The sequence below is a fragment of the Pongo pygmaeus genome, chromosome 16, assembly GCF_028885625.2.
Source record: "Pongo pygmaeus isolate AG05252 chromosome 16, NHGRI_mPonPyg2-v2.0_pri, whole genome shotgun sequence".
In the NCBI taxonomy this organism is placed as follows: Eukaryota; Metazoa; Chordata; class Mammalia; order Primates; family Hominidae; genus Pongo; species Pongo pygmaeus.
In genome coordinates, this window is record NC_072389.2 from 105,034,814 (window position 1) to 105,050,375 (window position 15,562).

The 15,562-nt window shown below is 36.9% G+C and overlaps 1 protein-coding gene across 9 annotated transcripts in view; it reads left to right on the forward strand.

Moving 5' to 3' along the window:
* The window catches only part of LRRC28 (leucine rich repeat containing 28), a 136,231-nt gene that overhangs the window by 35,387 nt on the left and 85,282 nt on the right, over positions 1–15,562 (forward strand). For 8 of the 9 annotated variants that reach the window (XM_054450756.2, XM_054450755.2, XM_063653027.1 and 5 more), the window contains 2 exons: positions 430–467; positions 990–1,127. In XM_054450756.2, the coding sequence (XP_054306731.1) occupies positions 430–467; positions 990–1,127 (176 nt within the window). Of the gene's footprint in view, positions 1–429; positions 468–989; positions 1,128–13,337; positions 13,358–15,562 lie in introns of those variants that run through there. The other variant, XM_063653028.1, reaches the window with a different exon arrangement.

The window sequence follows — 15,562 nt, forward strand, 5'->3', positions numbered from 1 at the left end:
ATATCTTTATTTTGTGAAGTTATTTTTTAGAAACGAAAAGTTCATCTTCCTTTACACAATAGATGTTGATTTTTCTTCACACAGTAAGTATATTTTTTAAAGCCTGAATAAAATGAACTGGAAAAACTAGTAATTTGTGTTATGAAGTTAAAAAGACCTTATAGTTTATCCATTATGTATGCTTTTATTTTAAAATAACAACTAAATCAGTAAATAGATTTAATATTTGCAACTCTGGTACAAAATATTTTTCTCAAAGTATTATTAGTTAGCTGTGATAACCATTATTGTGTGTTGATGCATTAGAGTAGGATGTGAAAGTTGTGGCCTATTTGTATTTGATAAATTTCTAAGTGAGCATTTTAGGAACTGATTATCTGGCAAAAGTACTTAATGATAATGGCTGTTTTTTTTCTTTTTCCTTCCTAGATACCTGCACTCAAATAACATAGTTGTGGTTCCGGAAGGTATGTTTAACTTAAAAATTTTAGTTAGAAGATAATATAATTTAAGCTTTGCTTTATAAGTAGATCAAATTTTATTTTTAAGACACCTTTAATTTTTTTAGCTTCAAAACTTTTTTTCTTCTAATAAGTCCAATTAAGAACTATAATTAAATAAGTCTAAAATGGTTATAATGGTTAGGTAGACTATTATTGGATAAATTACTATTAGGTAGATAATAAGTTCTAAATTTAATAAATCTAGTTAAGAATTCTGGTCAGATTAAAAAAAGCCCTGTGTATCATTTCTTGATTTATTTTAGTCTTAATGTTTTTATTTGTGCTGTATTTTAAGTTATATTTTATCTTGAGCTGGAAGTATTTATCACTTTCATGAACTTAGTTTGATCTGTGTTTTTACTATTTTGTGAGCAACTGAGACAAGGAAATTAAGTAGTAAAATATTTTAACTTGGAATACTTGCATTAATGATTTGATGTAATACTTGAGTCAAATTCATTTTGCCTTCTCCTTTTCTCTTTGAAGCCATTGGGTCTCTTGTAAAACTCCAATGTCTGGATCTTAGTGACAATGCCTTAGAAATTGTTTGCCCGGAAATTGGTCGTCTGAGAGCTTTACGTCATCTTCGATTAGCTAATAACCAACTGCAATTCCTACCTCCAGGTAATCATAGTCTCTAGCACACTATAGTTTCTTGTCTATTGTAAATCTATATTTATTCATATTTCTCACTGTATGTCTAGGCAATGGGCTGTAGATGTATTTGTAAGTATTTGATTGTCCATTTGTCTGAAGATGAAACTAAAGAATGTGGGTGAAATATTACTAAGAGTCTTTTTTGTGATGCAAATATAAGAAGGTAGAATTTATATTTTATATATAGCTACAATTACTACAATTGTGCATTGCAACCAATATCCCTTTGAATCACTGCTCTGGCAAAATATTTGTACAAAGAGTTACTTCAGTTCTGAATTTCACATAAGAGAATTTAGGTGATCTTTGCATGATATAATCATTTTACTATCCAAAAGTCAAATACATACAATGTTTTCTCTCTTACTCTCCAGTGAGGTAACTAATGTACATTAACTTTTTTTTTTTTTTTTTTTTTTTTGAGATGGAGTCTCGCTCTGTTGTCAGGCTGGAGTGCAGTGGCACAATCTCAGCTCACTGCAATCTCTGCCTCCCAGGTTCAAGCAATTCTCCTGCCTCAGCCTCCTGAGTAGCTGGGATTACAGGCGCGTGCCACCACACCCAGCTAATTTTTGTATTTTTAGTAGAGATGGGGTTTCACCATGTTGGCCAGGGTGGTTTCAATCTCCTGACCTTGTGATCCACCCACCTTGGCCTCCCAAAGTGCTGGGATTACAGGCATGAGGCACCATGCCTGGTTGACTTTTTTTTTTTTTTTTTAAACAGAGTCTCACTCTGTTGCCCAGGCTCTAGGGCAGTGGCGTGATCTCGGCTCACTGCAGCCTCCGCCTCCCGGGTTCAAGTGATTCCCATGCCTCAGCCTCCCGAGTAGCTGGGACTACAGGCGCGTGATGGCATGCCCGGCTAATTTTTGTATTTTTAGTAGAGACAGGGTTTTGCCATGTTGGCTAGGCTGGTCTCAAACTCCTGACGTCAAGTGATCCACCTGCCTCAGCCTCCCAAAGTGTTGGGATTATAGGTGTGAGCCACCATGCCTGACCTAGTATGTTAACTTTGATTTTAAAAGGAATCATACTAAAATTTAGTAGAACAATTTAAATTTGAGCCTTAGGATTTTCAGTTCTGCCTGATGAACATGTAAATAAATTATGAATGTGCCTTATAGATAGGCAGTATTAAAATCTTGCATTTTATTGAGAGCCACCATTAAACCCTTTGATTTCTTGGGAGGAGCATCCAGAGACCTTGCTTTGTGAATCCACATATTAGCAAATTCCACTGTTATATATGATTTCCCATATTAAAAAAAGATAGATAATTAAAAAATAAAAAACTTATGCTTCAGGTATTATATGAAAGTTACTGTGTATTCAAGAATGAGCAGAGAAAGATACAGATGTTAATTTGTCTGAGATTATTTTTACTCTTTTGAGTAAAACCAACTCGAGAACACCAACCAGCCTTTTAGTGTATCTAAGTGAAATATGTGACTCAAATAAAATTACAAATTACTACCTGTCATAGAATTTCAGGGTTACAAGAGAATGTTAAAAATTATGCATGTTAAACCCGTGAATGAAAAAGTCTATGATATTTCTTTGTTTTTTCAAGTACAGAAATGTCTAAATTAAAACATACTAATGGATTAATTTTTAGACTTTATGTTCTAGCCTTAATATATAGATTCAATACTGTGTATAAAAATGGCACCAGTCAGGCTGGGCGCAGTGGATCACACCTGTAATCCCAGCACTTTGGGAGGCCGAGGTGGGTGGATCAGCTGAAGTCAGGAGTTCGGGACCAGCCTGGCTAACGTGGTGAAGCCCCATCTCTGCTAAAAATACAAAAATTAGCCGGGTGTGGTGGCATTGTGCCTATAGTTTCAGCTACTTGGGAGGCTGAAACAGGAGAACTGCTTGAACCTGGGAGGCGGAGGTTGCAGTTAGCCGAGATTGCACCACTGCACTCCAGCCTGGGTGACAGAGTGAGACCCCGCCTCAAAAAAAAAAAAAAGAAAAAAATGGCACCAGTCAGCAGTGACTGTGTTTTAAAAAATATTTTTTTTACTCTCATAGAATGTCTTATTTTTTCTAACTAGAGTTAATATAAAAATTTTTGACACAATATGGGAATATGGTCTTTCCTTTATTGTATATCATCAGGCCATTGGTGTTTCATCATTCTAGCTTTCATCAAGTTTGTACATTCAGATACCCAGAAAATGAGATACTCTTTTGAAGATTGCCTAGAAAATGTATCAGTAAAGATAATACTTTACATTTTCCTATATGAAACTTACATAAGATATACAACCAAAATTCATGAATATAATGTTGTATTTATGAACTTTTTTTTACATACATTTAAAGAATATACAAAAAATACAATTCTGCCAGGCACGGTGGTTCACATCTGTAATCCCACCACTTTGGGAAGCTGAGGCAAGAGGATCAGGATCGCTTGAAGCCAGGAGTTCGAGACCAGCCAGGTCAACATAGTGAGGCTTTGTCTCTACTAAAATCCAACAATAAAAAAAAAAAATTAGCCGTGCATGGTGACACACACCTTAGTCCTAGCTACTTGGGAGGCTGGGGCGGGAGAATCTCTTGAGCCCAGGATATCAAGGGCTGCAGTGAACTCTGATTGCAGTATTGCACTCCAGCCTGGACAACAGAGTGAGACTGTGTCCCCAAACCCCCACAAAAAAACAATTCTGTAATAAACCATTGTTCTGGATGTTGTATTATTCTGTGTTTTCCTGTAATATAAAAACATGATGTGGTAGAATATGGTCATTGCCTTCCATTATATATTCTTAGAGGTTAAGGATGTACTTCTAATATCATTGACTGCATCTTAATAACCAGTGAAGGGTATATGTTTTGTGACTACTTTCATATAATTTATTTATATCTCACCTGTTACACAAGAAATTTGAGGCATATACTTGTGATTTTGTTTTCCTAGGTTTGTTTCTATTTGTGTTTGGTTTTGCTTGTTTTGAGTAAAATTATATACATTAATAGTTATACATTTTGGATGGGAACTTTTCATTGAGCCATGTATATAGGCTTTATTATTTCTTGCCACCATGAGTAGCAATTGACTAGGTCTTACGAATTATTTGATTCACTTTATACATCTCATGAGGTGATTTCAGATGTTATGATTTAAGTCTGTGAGGGGCTAAGCACACGTCCCCTAAATGCTTGATTATGTTTGGAGACATACCATGGGAGGGTATTCTAAAGGTGGGAAAGAAATGTGAGGGACTGTGATGTTATCCCCATTTGACCACAGTAGGCACCAGTTGATATCTGCTTAATAAGCCCCTTCTCCGTAGTCCATAGTCCATGCCGAGACTTGTCACATGTTATATTCTCTTAAAAGACTTAACATTTTACCATGCTTCTTTGTTGTCATTGAAAAGCCTTTGAATATAATTTTATAATTTTATATCCAATATTTAAAATTTGCCAGTTAGTTTTCAAAGTGATTATGCCATTTTACACTGTTCTCTCAGCAATATATGAGAGGTGCAGTTACTCCACATTCTTGTCAACATTTGGTGTTGTCTATTTGTTTGTTTAGCCATCATAGTGGGTATGAAGTAGTATTGCATTTTTTTTGAATTTTATTTAATTTGCATTATCTCTCTTGACTGATGTTATTTAGCACCTTCTCATGTATTCATGGGCTATTCCAAATCTTTTTGAATTATAGGAGATATCTCCCTGCTTTAAAGACCAGCTGCCAGCAGGTTCAGTTGCTGAGGAATTCTCTTTGCTCTCCAGTTTGGCTTCAGACTTTCTGTGCTTCGAGAGCTCTTTGAGTCCTGCTGCTCCATCCTTGGCCTGTAAAGGTTGACTATCATTGCCCTGTACTCTGTGATGGTGGGTCTTGCCTCTGAGAAGTTTCTCTTGGCTTTTCTGTTACCGCCTATCCTCTAGGTTTTCCCTTCCTGGAAGCCTAGTGTACATTGAGGAGATTATCTCAGCTCTTGCTCTCTATTCTTGCCCTCATTTTTGGTAAAGGTTGGTGGGACAGAGTGTGTGTGTGTGTCTGTGTTGAGCAGGGGGATTTATTAATTGTACAGTCTTTCTATACCTGCGGATCCTCTGGGTTCTACATGGGTATGTCCCAATATAGCTTTCAAAGTTAGACTGATTTTTCTTTAACCCTTGTCTCTGGCAGATTTCTTTTCCCACCTCTATTTCAGTCAGGGATGATAGCAGCCGAGGATCTCTTCTCTTTGAAAATGTGCTTCTCACTCTTTGGAGCTGATTTACATTTCCCCATGTCCTCAGTCTCTGATGGGTTTTTATTCAGCTTGTTTTAGTTGTTAGGGTGAGAGTGATGATCTCTTTGGAGTTTCTATTTTCAAATTGGAATTAAGTCCTCCTTCTTCCCAACTGACTTCCACCATTTGTTTCTGGTTCCCCTTTGCTTCCTTTCTGTTTTTGGATTACTTGAGTATGTTTTAGTGTTATGCTTTATTTCCTCCATTGGCTTTTCTAGGGTTCACAATATGCTCCCTTAACTTACTACATTTAGAATATTGTGCCATTTCATACAAATTACATGCATTTTTATATTATTGTGCATATTTTACAACAGTATACTTCCTTTTACCCACCTCCTTTTGTACTACTGTGTCATGTATTTTATTTCAATATATGTTGTAAACTCAATTAGATAATATTATTTTTGCAAGTCAGTTGTCTGTAAAATACTAAGGTTGGGCGTGGTGGCTCATGCCTGTAATCCCAGCACTTTGGGAGGCCAAGGTGGGTGGATCACATGAGGTTGGGAGTTCGAGACTAGCCTGACTAACATGGAGAAACCCCGTCTCTACTAAAAATACAAAATTAGCCAGGCGTGGTGGCGCATGCCCATAATCCCAGCTACTCAGGAGGCTGAGGCAGGAAAATCGCTTGAACACAGGAGGCAGAGGTTGTGGTGAGCCGAGATCACGCCATTGCATTCCAGCCTGGGCAACAAGAACGAAACTCTGTCACACACACACACAAAAAAAAAAAACAAAAAAAAACTTAAAAAATATTTACCTGAATATTCACCGTTTCCTGTGCTTTCTATTCTTTTTTTCTTAAGAGACACAGTCTTGCTGTGTTGCCCAAGCTGATCTCAATCTTCTGGCCTCCTAAAGCACTGAGATTACAGGTGTGAGCCGCTGCACCTGGCCATTTTTTCTTCTAGATTTAGTTTCCATCTGTCATTTCTCTTCAGCCTGAAGTATTTCCTTTGGTATTTGTTTTAGTGCAGTTCTACTGGCAGTGAACTATCTCAGTTTTACTTTATGCAAAAATGTTATCTCATTTTCACTTTTGAAGAGTATTTTCTCTGGAAATAAAATTCTAGATTGACAAGATTTTTTTCTTTGAGCACTTTAAGGAAGATCTTCCATTATTTCCTGGCCGCCATTGTTTCTGATGAGAAGTCAGCTGTAATTTGTATCATTGTTGCCCTGTATCTTTTTCTATGACTGCATTAAGATTTCTCTCTTTAATCTTTTATCTTTATCTTTGGTATTAGCAGTTTGTATATGATGTGTCTTGATACAGGATTTTTTATATTTACGCTTCTTGGGGTTTTCTTTATTCCCAAATTGGCAAGTTTCCTGTTATTATTTCTTCAAATTTTTTCTGTTCCACATTTCCTCTCTTTCTGGAACTCTGGTTACACACATTAGATAATTTGGTATTCTTCTACAGGTCACTGAACTTTGTTCTTCTTCTTTTTTTTTAATGTAATGTTTTTCTTGCCCTTATCTCAAGATTAGAAGATATCTGTTGATCTGACTTCTACTTACTGTTTCTTTTATGCTCTCCAGTGTGTTAGTTTTTATGCTCCTCTGTCTTAATCCATTCAGGCTGCTGTAAACAAATACCATAAATGGGGTAGCTTATAAACAACAGAAATGTATTGCTGAGTTCTGCAGGCTGGGAGTTCCAAGATCAAGGTGCCAGCAGATCTGGTGAGGGCTTATTTTCTGATTCATAGATGACACTTTTTCACTGTGTTCTCATGTGGTGGAATGGGACAAGGCAGCTCTCTGAGGCATCTTTTGTAAGGGCGCTAATTCCACTCATGAGGGTTTCACCCTTAGGACCTCCCAAAGGCCCCACCTCCTGAGACCATTGCATTGGTGACTAGGTTTCAACATATGAATTTAGAGGTGGGGACACAAACATTCAGATCATAGCACCCTCTTGACCTCCTCACAGCCTTTTCATCTTTGGTGCCCTGTTGAGAGTGTATCGGCATAGGCTGTTGTTCTGCAGCACAGGCTGCAGTGATTTTTCAGAGGTGCTGATCCCACCTTGTAGTTACAAGCCTGGGCGCAGGTGCTCCATATTTGAATTCCCTGTGTTACAGTTTCTAGGAGTGACAGGTGGCCCAGGAACACTGGGTCAGCCCTGGTTTCCTCATCACTTCCATTGTGCCTACATGCTATGTGATCAGTTCAGGAGGAGAACAAAGCAGCTTTCATTTTGAATCCTCAAAACCTGCATCTTCCAGGTGCTGCGCTTGCCCCCAACTCTGATCTATTCCTCTTCAGCTCTGCAGGACTGGAGCTCTGTTTAGGTTCCATTCCCCTGTGCCGTGGCCCAAAATATGCCCCATGGCAGAAATTCAGGTCCAACATGGGGCTCTCGCCTCTTGTGTTCCCTAGATTTTAAGGATTGTAGTTCTGGGTTGCCTGTCCATTGCTTGAAAACAATTGCTTCATATGTTTTTGAGTAGTTCATTGTGTTTTGGCAGGAGGCACGTCTGATACCAGTTACCCTGTCATGTCTGGAAGTGGAAGTCCTATTAGATGTCCTTTGATTTCTCATCTGATTGCTTCCCTGCATTCTTTTATATATGTGTTTTTGTTGTTGCTGTTGCTGCTGCTGCTGTTAAGCGTATACCACTTAAACTCTTATGTATTGCTTTTCCCTATACCCGGCATCAAAACTATAACATTATTTGTCATAGAACATATTTAAACTAATTTTCTCCCAATGATATTTTGTAATTTGATTGTATAAAATTATGTAATCTATTATGAAGAGAATTACTGTGTACCTAGAAATAAAGGATTGTTGGGGAAAGGCTTCCATCAGTACAGGGCCCCTTTGTGATTAAACCTCGCTAAACATCACAAAGTCCAATGGATGTTTGAGGAGACAGAAAGAACAGCCAATCTTTAATAGTCGAGAAATCTGACACCTTGTGAGTTGCTGTAAACACTGAATTACCATGAGAGAAGGTTATAGTAACAAAGAAACAACAAAAAGTAACCAGCAGTCAGAAAAGATGTTGCTTACATCTGGCTTATAAATCAGCCTATTTTTAAAAAATACTTTTATCCTTGAAAAGTTGTTTTGCATACCAAAAAAGGAAGGATTTTTAGCCCAAGTTAAAAGCATGAATCTGTTGTGTTTTAATGGCTGAAAGTATGCACAGACAGAAATGTGTACCACATATAACCAGCATGTGTTGTTCCTAAAACCCAGGCTTCAAGTGTAGTCAAATTTATTACCATTTTTTTCTTAAAATTTACTTTTTCTCCAGTTGAACCTCTGTAGGTCTATTGGAATGAGATTTAGTATCCTTTCTTAGGTCTGTCCCATTGCTACCTGAATTGTTGTGAAACCTCCGTGTTTATTGATCTCATGTGGAGGTGAAGAGGAGTGGATCAGCCTTTTTCCTACAGACGACATAAAAACAGCCAGAGCCTGGTCCTCTCGGGCTTCTGCTGTTGCTTACTACCCTATTGTTGAGAGTGTATTGGCATAGGCTGTTGTTCTGCAGCACAGGCTGCAGTGATTTTTCAGAGGTGCTGATCCCACTTTGTAGTTACAAGCCTGGGCACAGGTGCTCCATATTTGAATTCCCTGTGTTACAGTTTCTACGAGTGACAGGTGGCCCAGGAACACTGGGTCAGCCCTGGTTTCCTCATCACTTCCATTGTGCCTACATACTATGTGATCAGTTCAGGAGGAGAACAAAGCAGCTTTCATTTTGAATCCTCAAAACACGAAGTGTGTTATTGTGCCTCCTGTCCCCAGATATTCAAGGCTCTTCACCCCATGTTACCCTCCTTAGGCAAATACCATGGTAATTTTGGGTGATTTACTCTTCTGGGAGACTCAGCTTTTCACTGATTACACATCAGTCTGGTAAAATAACTAGCTAGCACTTCTCTCACTAAAAAAGAATCTAAAAAATTAATCTCTGGCAGAGCATCCTTCTGGTGTCACCAGGCTATATATGTGTGGTCAGCAATATACGTAAATAGATTTTCTCTATTTTGTGGGGTTATCTACATGACTGGAGGGGGGACTTGCTATTTCATCTGCTTAACAAAATAGTATTTACTGCTGCAAAGTATGCCATGCTATGTGCTAGAGAAAGTGGGCACTAAGAAGGAAAACAAAATCTGGACCCAGACTTCAAGGGAGCTTATAATATTATGTTGTCTAATATTTAAACTGCATGCAGCACTTGCAAAGGAGGGATTAGACAGAGGGGAGAGAGAAGGAAGTATTGAGTGTGTTATTGTAGCTAGCGATTATCTTGGTACACAGTGCTGAGACTTGAAATACCCATTTTGACAGCTAATGGATAGAGGGACAAAATCTAACAATCTGCCTCACTTGCTAGATGACCACTGAATCAATTATCTACCAGATACAAAAATAATTAGCTGGGTGTGGTGGTGGGCACCTGTAATCCCATCTATTCTGGAGGCTGAGGCAGGAGAATCGCTTGAACCCGGGAGGCAGAGGTTGCAGTGAGCCAAGATTGCACCATTGCACTCCAGCCTGGGCAACAAGAGCAAAACTCTGTCTCAAAAAAAAAAAAAAAAAAAAAATTATCTACCAGAGCCCTAAGCTCATATTCAGAACTTGTTCTTTCAGTCACTTTATTTTTTATTTTATTTTATTTTATTTTAGGGTCAGGATCTCACTCTGTCACTCAGGCTGGAGTGCAGTAGAGTAATCATAGCTCACTGCAGCCTTGACCTCCTGGGCTCAAGTCATCCTCCTGCCTCAGCCTCCTGAGCAGCTGGGACTACAGGCGTGTACCACCATGCCTGGCTAATTTTCTTTAATTTTTTTTTTTTTTTTTGTAGAGGTGGGGTCTTGCTATGTCACCCAGGCTGGTCTCAAACTCCTGGCCTCAAGTGATCCTCATGCTTTGGCCTCCCTAAATGCTGCGTTAAAGGTGTGAGTCATCATGCCTGGCCCTCAATGACTTTTATAGACCTAAAGTTACCTTATTATTAATTGTAACTTTGTAATGGATATAGTACTTTATTAGTAAAGTAACTTTATATTATAATTAAATATGCATATATTAATAACTTTATAATAACAGATTTTAAATTTAGACTTTTACATAAAATTATTGTGGTATAATAAAACAGATTTCTCAGAAAAATATTTTTACTATAGATAAATTATCAGCTATTGTAAAATCTTTTTACAAATGAAGCTAAGGCTTTTCAATTTTATTTACAAACTTTTACAAGCTTTGAAAATTTGGCAAAACCTTAGGATAAAAATGACTGTTAAAATTATTCTAAAAGAAAAAAGGTTTTGTTTTCTGGACCATGTGTCCTTCTCAGTGACAAATAAATACAGAAAATACTCCTTTTTAGGAAAAGTATAAAGGGAAATGGTAGAAAACTTGCCAGATATCTAAAAAACAAAAGTTCATTGCTATAATACTTTAAAAAAAAAAAAAGGCAAAAGAAGAAAAGTTGGTTGCTCAGACTTGGAAAGCCTCTACCATCAATCATGCTTACCGCCTAAGGCACGTTGAGCTCCTTTCCAGGGCGCGTTCCTTTGCAAAAAGATTTAAAAGCGACTAACGCTATAACCCAAGTGATCCAAATTCACTTCACATGCAGTACTTCTTATAGAATTAATTTATGACAGCATGGTGTATTGTAGGCTTGGTGCTGTGTGGGAACAGTGATGACAGCACTGAGGTCGGTTAAGGAGGGCTTAAGGAGAAGGCAGATGTGACGTGTGGGGACTAAGCGGGTGTGAGAGCGGTATGCAGGAGCAAATGATTTGGTTTGGGTATTTTCCACTATTTATCTCTGAAATGTATCTGTCTCATAATCCGTCATACACACTACTTCCAGGATGCTCTCTCTCAAATACAGATTTGACCAACTATTTCCCCAGTTTAAAACTCTTCATTTAAGTAAATTGCTGAAAATGTTGTGGTTGCGTGATAGAAGCCTATACTGAGTTCATAACCATTTGTTTATGATGAATACCAGGAATTGGGGACATTTTAAAAAACCTGATAAATATAGGAGTGTTTTTAATCTTTTCAAGTGAATTTTCTTGAGAATATGTGTTTTCTTAGACAGAACCTATTAATGAGATTTCAGAGGTCTAATTGTGAGATGGAGTCTCGCTCTGTTGCACGGGCTGGAGTGCAGTGGTGCAATCTCGGCTCACTGCAACCTTCGCCTCCTGGGTTGAAGCGATTCTCCTGCCTCAGCCTCCCAAGTAGCTGGGATTACAGACATGTGCCACCACACCCAGCTAATTTTTGTGTTTTTAGTAGAGATGGGGTTTCACCATGTTAGCCAGGCTGGTCTCCAACTCCTGACCTCAGGCAATCCGCCTGCCTCTGCCTCCCAAAGTGCTGGAATTACAGGTGTGAGCCATTGCGCCTGGCTTTGTTATTTTTGTATCTAAATCAGCTTGCAATATTTTAGATGTGGCATGGAGTAATTTCTACCATACCTTTTGCTGTCTCGGCAAAATGTGGTTTAATAGTTCGTTTTTACTAAAGAACTTTCAAGTATTAAAATATATGAATAGTGATTTGATGTATTGCATTTGTTAACCAAACTTTGGCAAAAGTATGTTTTCGATAAATACATTAACAAAGATAGCATTTTCATGTGTAATTATTTTATAGTTTTCAGCTAATTTTTCTGCCTTGATTTCAATATATTTAAATGATTCAGTTGATTTTTCTACCTTGATTTCAATATATTGTTTTGTGACATGATCAGAAAATTATGATTTTATGTAAATTGTGAAGAAAAAGTAATAAAGAGAATATATCTACATGTATTATGTAGATTGATATAATATAGATTTCATATATAGGTACACATAATATAGATACCAAAATAAGTGTTTCTTAAAAATTAATGTATTTAATATGCAGAACGTTTTATTTTTCATTTATTTGAACATGCTGTTGCTTTACTTCATCTGTAAATTGTGTTTTAACTTGTTAAAGCTTTCAATTTAAATCAGATTTCTGTTCTGCAAGTAATTTTAGAGTTAACGCTTGTTTTAATGAGTGAAAAGCTTTATGATTTGCCAAGGGTCAATGTAATGAGAAGTAATTTTTACAATGTTGTTTGATATTGTTTGTTGTGAACCGCCCCCTACTCAATGTGCATAATAGTTCTTTGTTTAATCCTTTTTATTAAAGCTTTTATTAAAAATTGACATTTTAAGCAGATACCTTTTTTTGAGAAGTTTTGGTTTTCACTGTGTATTTTTTGTAGGTAGTAGGAAAACATGAAGTCAAAACTGGCTGTGGAAGTGAGGAAGTGCTCAAAAAATGAATATCTTTATATGCTTATAACAAATATCACTAGTTGTTTATATGTCTGATCTACTTCTTAGCTGGATCTGCTGACATCTCTGCTCCTGACGTAATCTGAAAGAGAATTAAAGCCCGGCAGGGCTGTTTGATGACTTTTTTAAATTTCAGAAGTTTGGCATTCTTCACTTTAGTATGAACTTACAGCACTAATATTAGTGACTTAGTTTTTTTTTTTTTTTAATAACAGCAGGTTTTGTGGAAGTCATGTTATTTTCTTATATATTTAGGTCGTAGCATGAATCCATTTTTCTTAAATGAGATAGTTTTTACTGTAATTTCATAGTCATTATAAGATGTTGAAATAATTAAAAAGTATTTTGAGAAAAAAATGCTGAAAGATATATATGGATGTTTATAGTAATATAAAGTCTTAGAATTTTTATCTATTTTTACCTAGTTTTAAAATATAAATGCATATTTTTCTGAAGGAAAGTACAAGTCTCATATAAAATTAAAATTTTAATTATTAAAATATTCAACTGAGTAATCAAATAATTCTTATAATTTTTTTGTTTACAGGCTATGAAAATAGTGTTTAAAGCAGAACAAATGTACATTGGAAAATATTTTTAAAGGTATGCACAATTGGCCGGGCACCATGGCTCATGCTTGTAATCCCAGCACTTTGGGAGGCCGAGCTGGGTGGATCACTTGAGGTCAGGAGTTTGAGACCAGCCTGGCCAACATGGTGAACCCTGCTTCTACTAAAAATACAAAAATTAGCTGGATGTGATGGTGTACACCTGTAATCCCAGCCCCTCAGGAAGCTGAGGCATGAGAATCTCTTGAACCCAAGAGGCGGAGGCTGCAGTGAGCCAAGATTGTGCCACAGCACTCCAGCCTGGGTGACAGAGTGAGACCCTGTCTAAGAAAATAAAATAAAATAAAAAGTGTGCACAGTTATGCACATTGTTGCATATATGTCCTGAACCAAAATTATGATTTCTGTGGTGCTATGCTTCTTGTACTTGATATCTCTAGGAGACTGAATACTACATGTTCAAAAATGTGAGATAATTTTTCTGTACAGCTCTGTGTACATAATCAGTGAAGGAAGAATCACCGTTACTGTTTTATATACACAGGGTGTTGTCTTGCAGTATTTTTATCCATCAGAGGAGCTGCTCTTGCTCAGAGATAAATTTCTGTAACTCGTTCTCTTTAAGTGAGAAGATCCAATAGCATAGTTGAATATGTATTTTACAAAGACCAAATCCCTAAATTATGTAGCAATCTAAGAGTCAAATATTTGTATTGTTTTTAAGTGCATGTTATATTAAATATAGACTATAGAATACTATTTTTTAAGTAAAAGGGAAGTGAACATTTTAACCTTTTTCTTTTGAGACTCTTAATAAAATCAGCTTCATAAATCAAAGTTACTAATAATTTTATCTATTCTGTACTTCTTAATTTTTTCCTAAATTACCAACCACCATATCTATTTTATTTGAATATTCTTGGTTTGCTTATGATATCCTGTGAAATTGCATTTGAACTTTATAGATAAAACTACTTAAGTCTCCCACAACGGAATTCCATGGAACTTTAAGTACTATAAACTTTCAATAAGGCAAAAGCCTATAAAATTATTGTTATTTGATCCCTCTATGTCTCCATTTTCTTATCCAATGTGGTAGGTAAATTTTAACATGATGGATTCTGATATTCATTCTACCATTAAAACTCAACATTTTTAAATTTATACCAGCTCTAGCAGGTTTGATTTTATGGAGGACTTAAAATGATGCCTTTGAAAATTTGCTTCTGCTGCTAAAAGAGATGACATAATAAATGTGAGAGTTTACATATTACCAGTGTTTGTTTCCTATCCGTAGTTTAAATTTCTAACTACTTCTAAATCAGAAACATATGTAAAATTATGATATATAATGGTATGACAAGAAAGAGAACCTGTATTTCCTTATCCCCAGGGCATTATCTATACTGATTTACAATGTGTGTTCCATACATCACTTTTTTTTTCTGCATACCACTCTTAAATGTCATCTAAATAATATCTTCTTAAACTTTATAACAATGTCAATAATTTTGTTCTTGGCATGAGTTAATATTTTTTTTTTTTTTTTTTTTGAGATGGAGTCTTGCTCTGTCGCCCAGGCTGGAGTGCAGTGGCGCGATCTCAGCTCACTGCAAGCTCCGCTTGCCGGGTTCACACCATTCTCCTGCCTCAGCCTTCTGAGTAGCTGGGACCACAGGTGCCCGCCACCATGCCCGGCTAATTTTTTTGTATTTTTAGTAGAGATGGGGTTTCATCGTGTTAGCCAGGATGGTCTTGATCTCCTCACCTCGTGATCCACCCGCCTCGGCCTCCCAAAGTACTGGGATTACAGGCTTGAGCCACCGCACCCGGCCAAGTTAATAATTTTTTAAGCTATTGATTTTCTTTGTGTGTGTGTGTGTTTTTGTTTTTTTTTTTTTGAGATGGGCAACAAGTTTCACTCTTGTTGCCCAGGCTGGAGTGCAATGGCGTGATCTTGGCTCACTGCAACCTCTGCCTCCCCAGTTCAAGCAATTCTCCTGCCTCAGCCTCCCAAGTAGCTGGGATTATAGGCGTGTGCCACCAAGCTATTGATTTTTTAACAGCTTTATTGAAGTGCAATTTATATGCCATAAAATTCATCATTTTACATGTACAGTTAATTAACTTTATTCAGTGTCCACAGTTTAGGAACCCTCAATACAATCTAGTTTTAGAAGATTTCCGTCACTGCAAAAAGTTCCCTGGTGCCTGTTTATTGCTAGCCTCTGTTCTCACC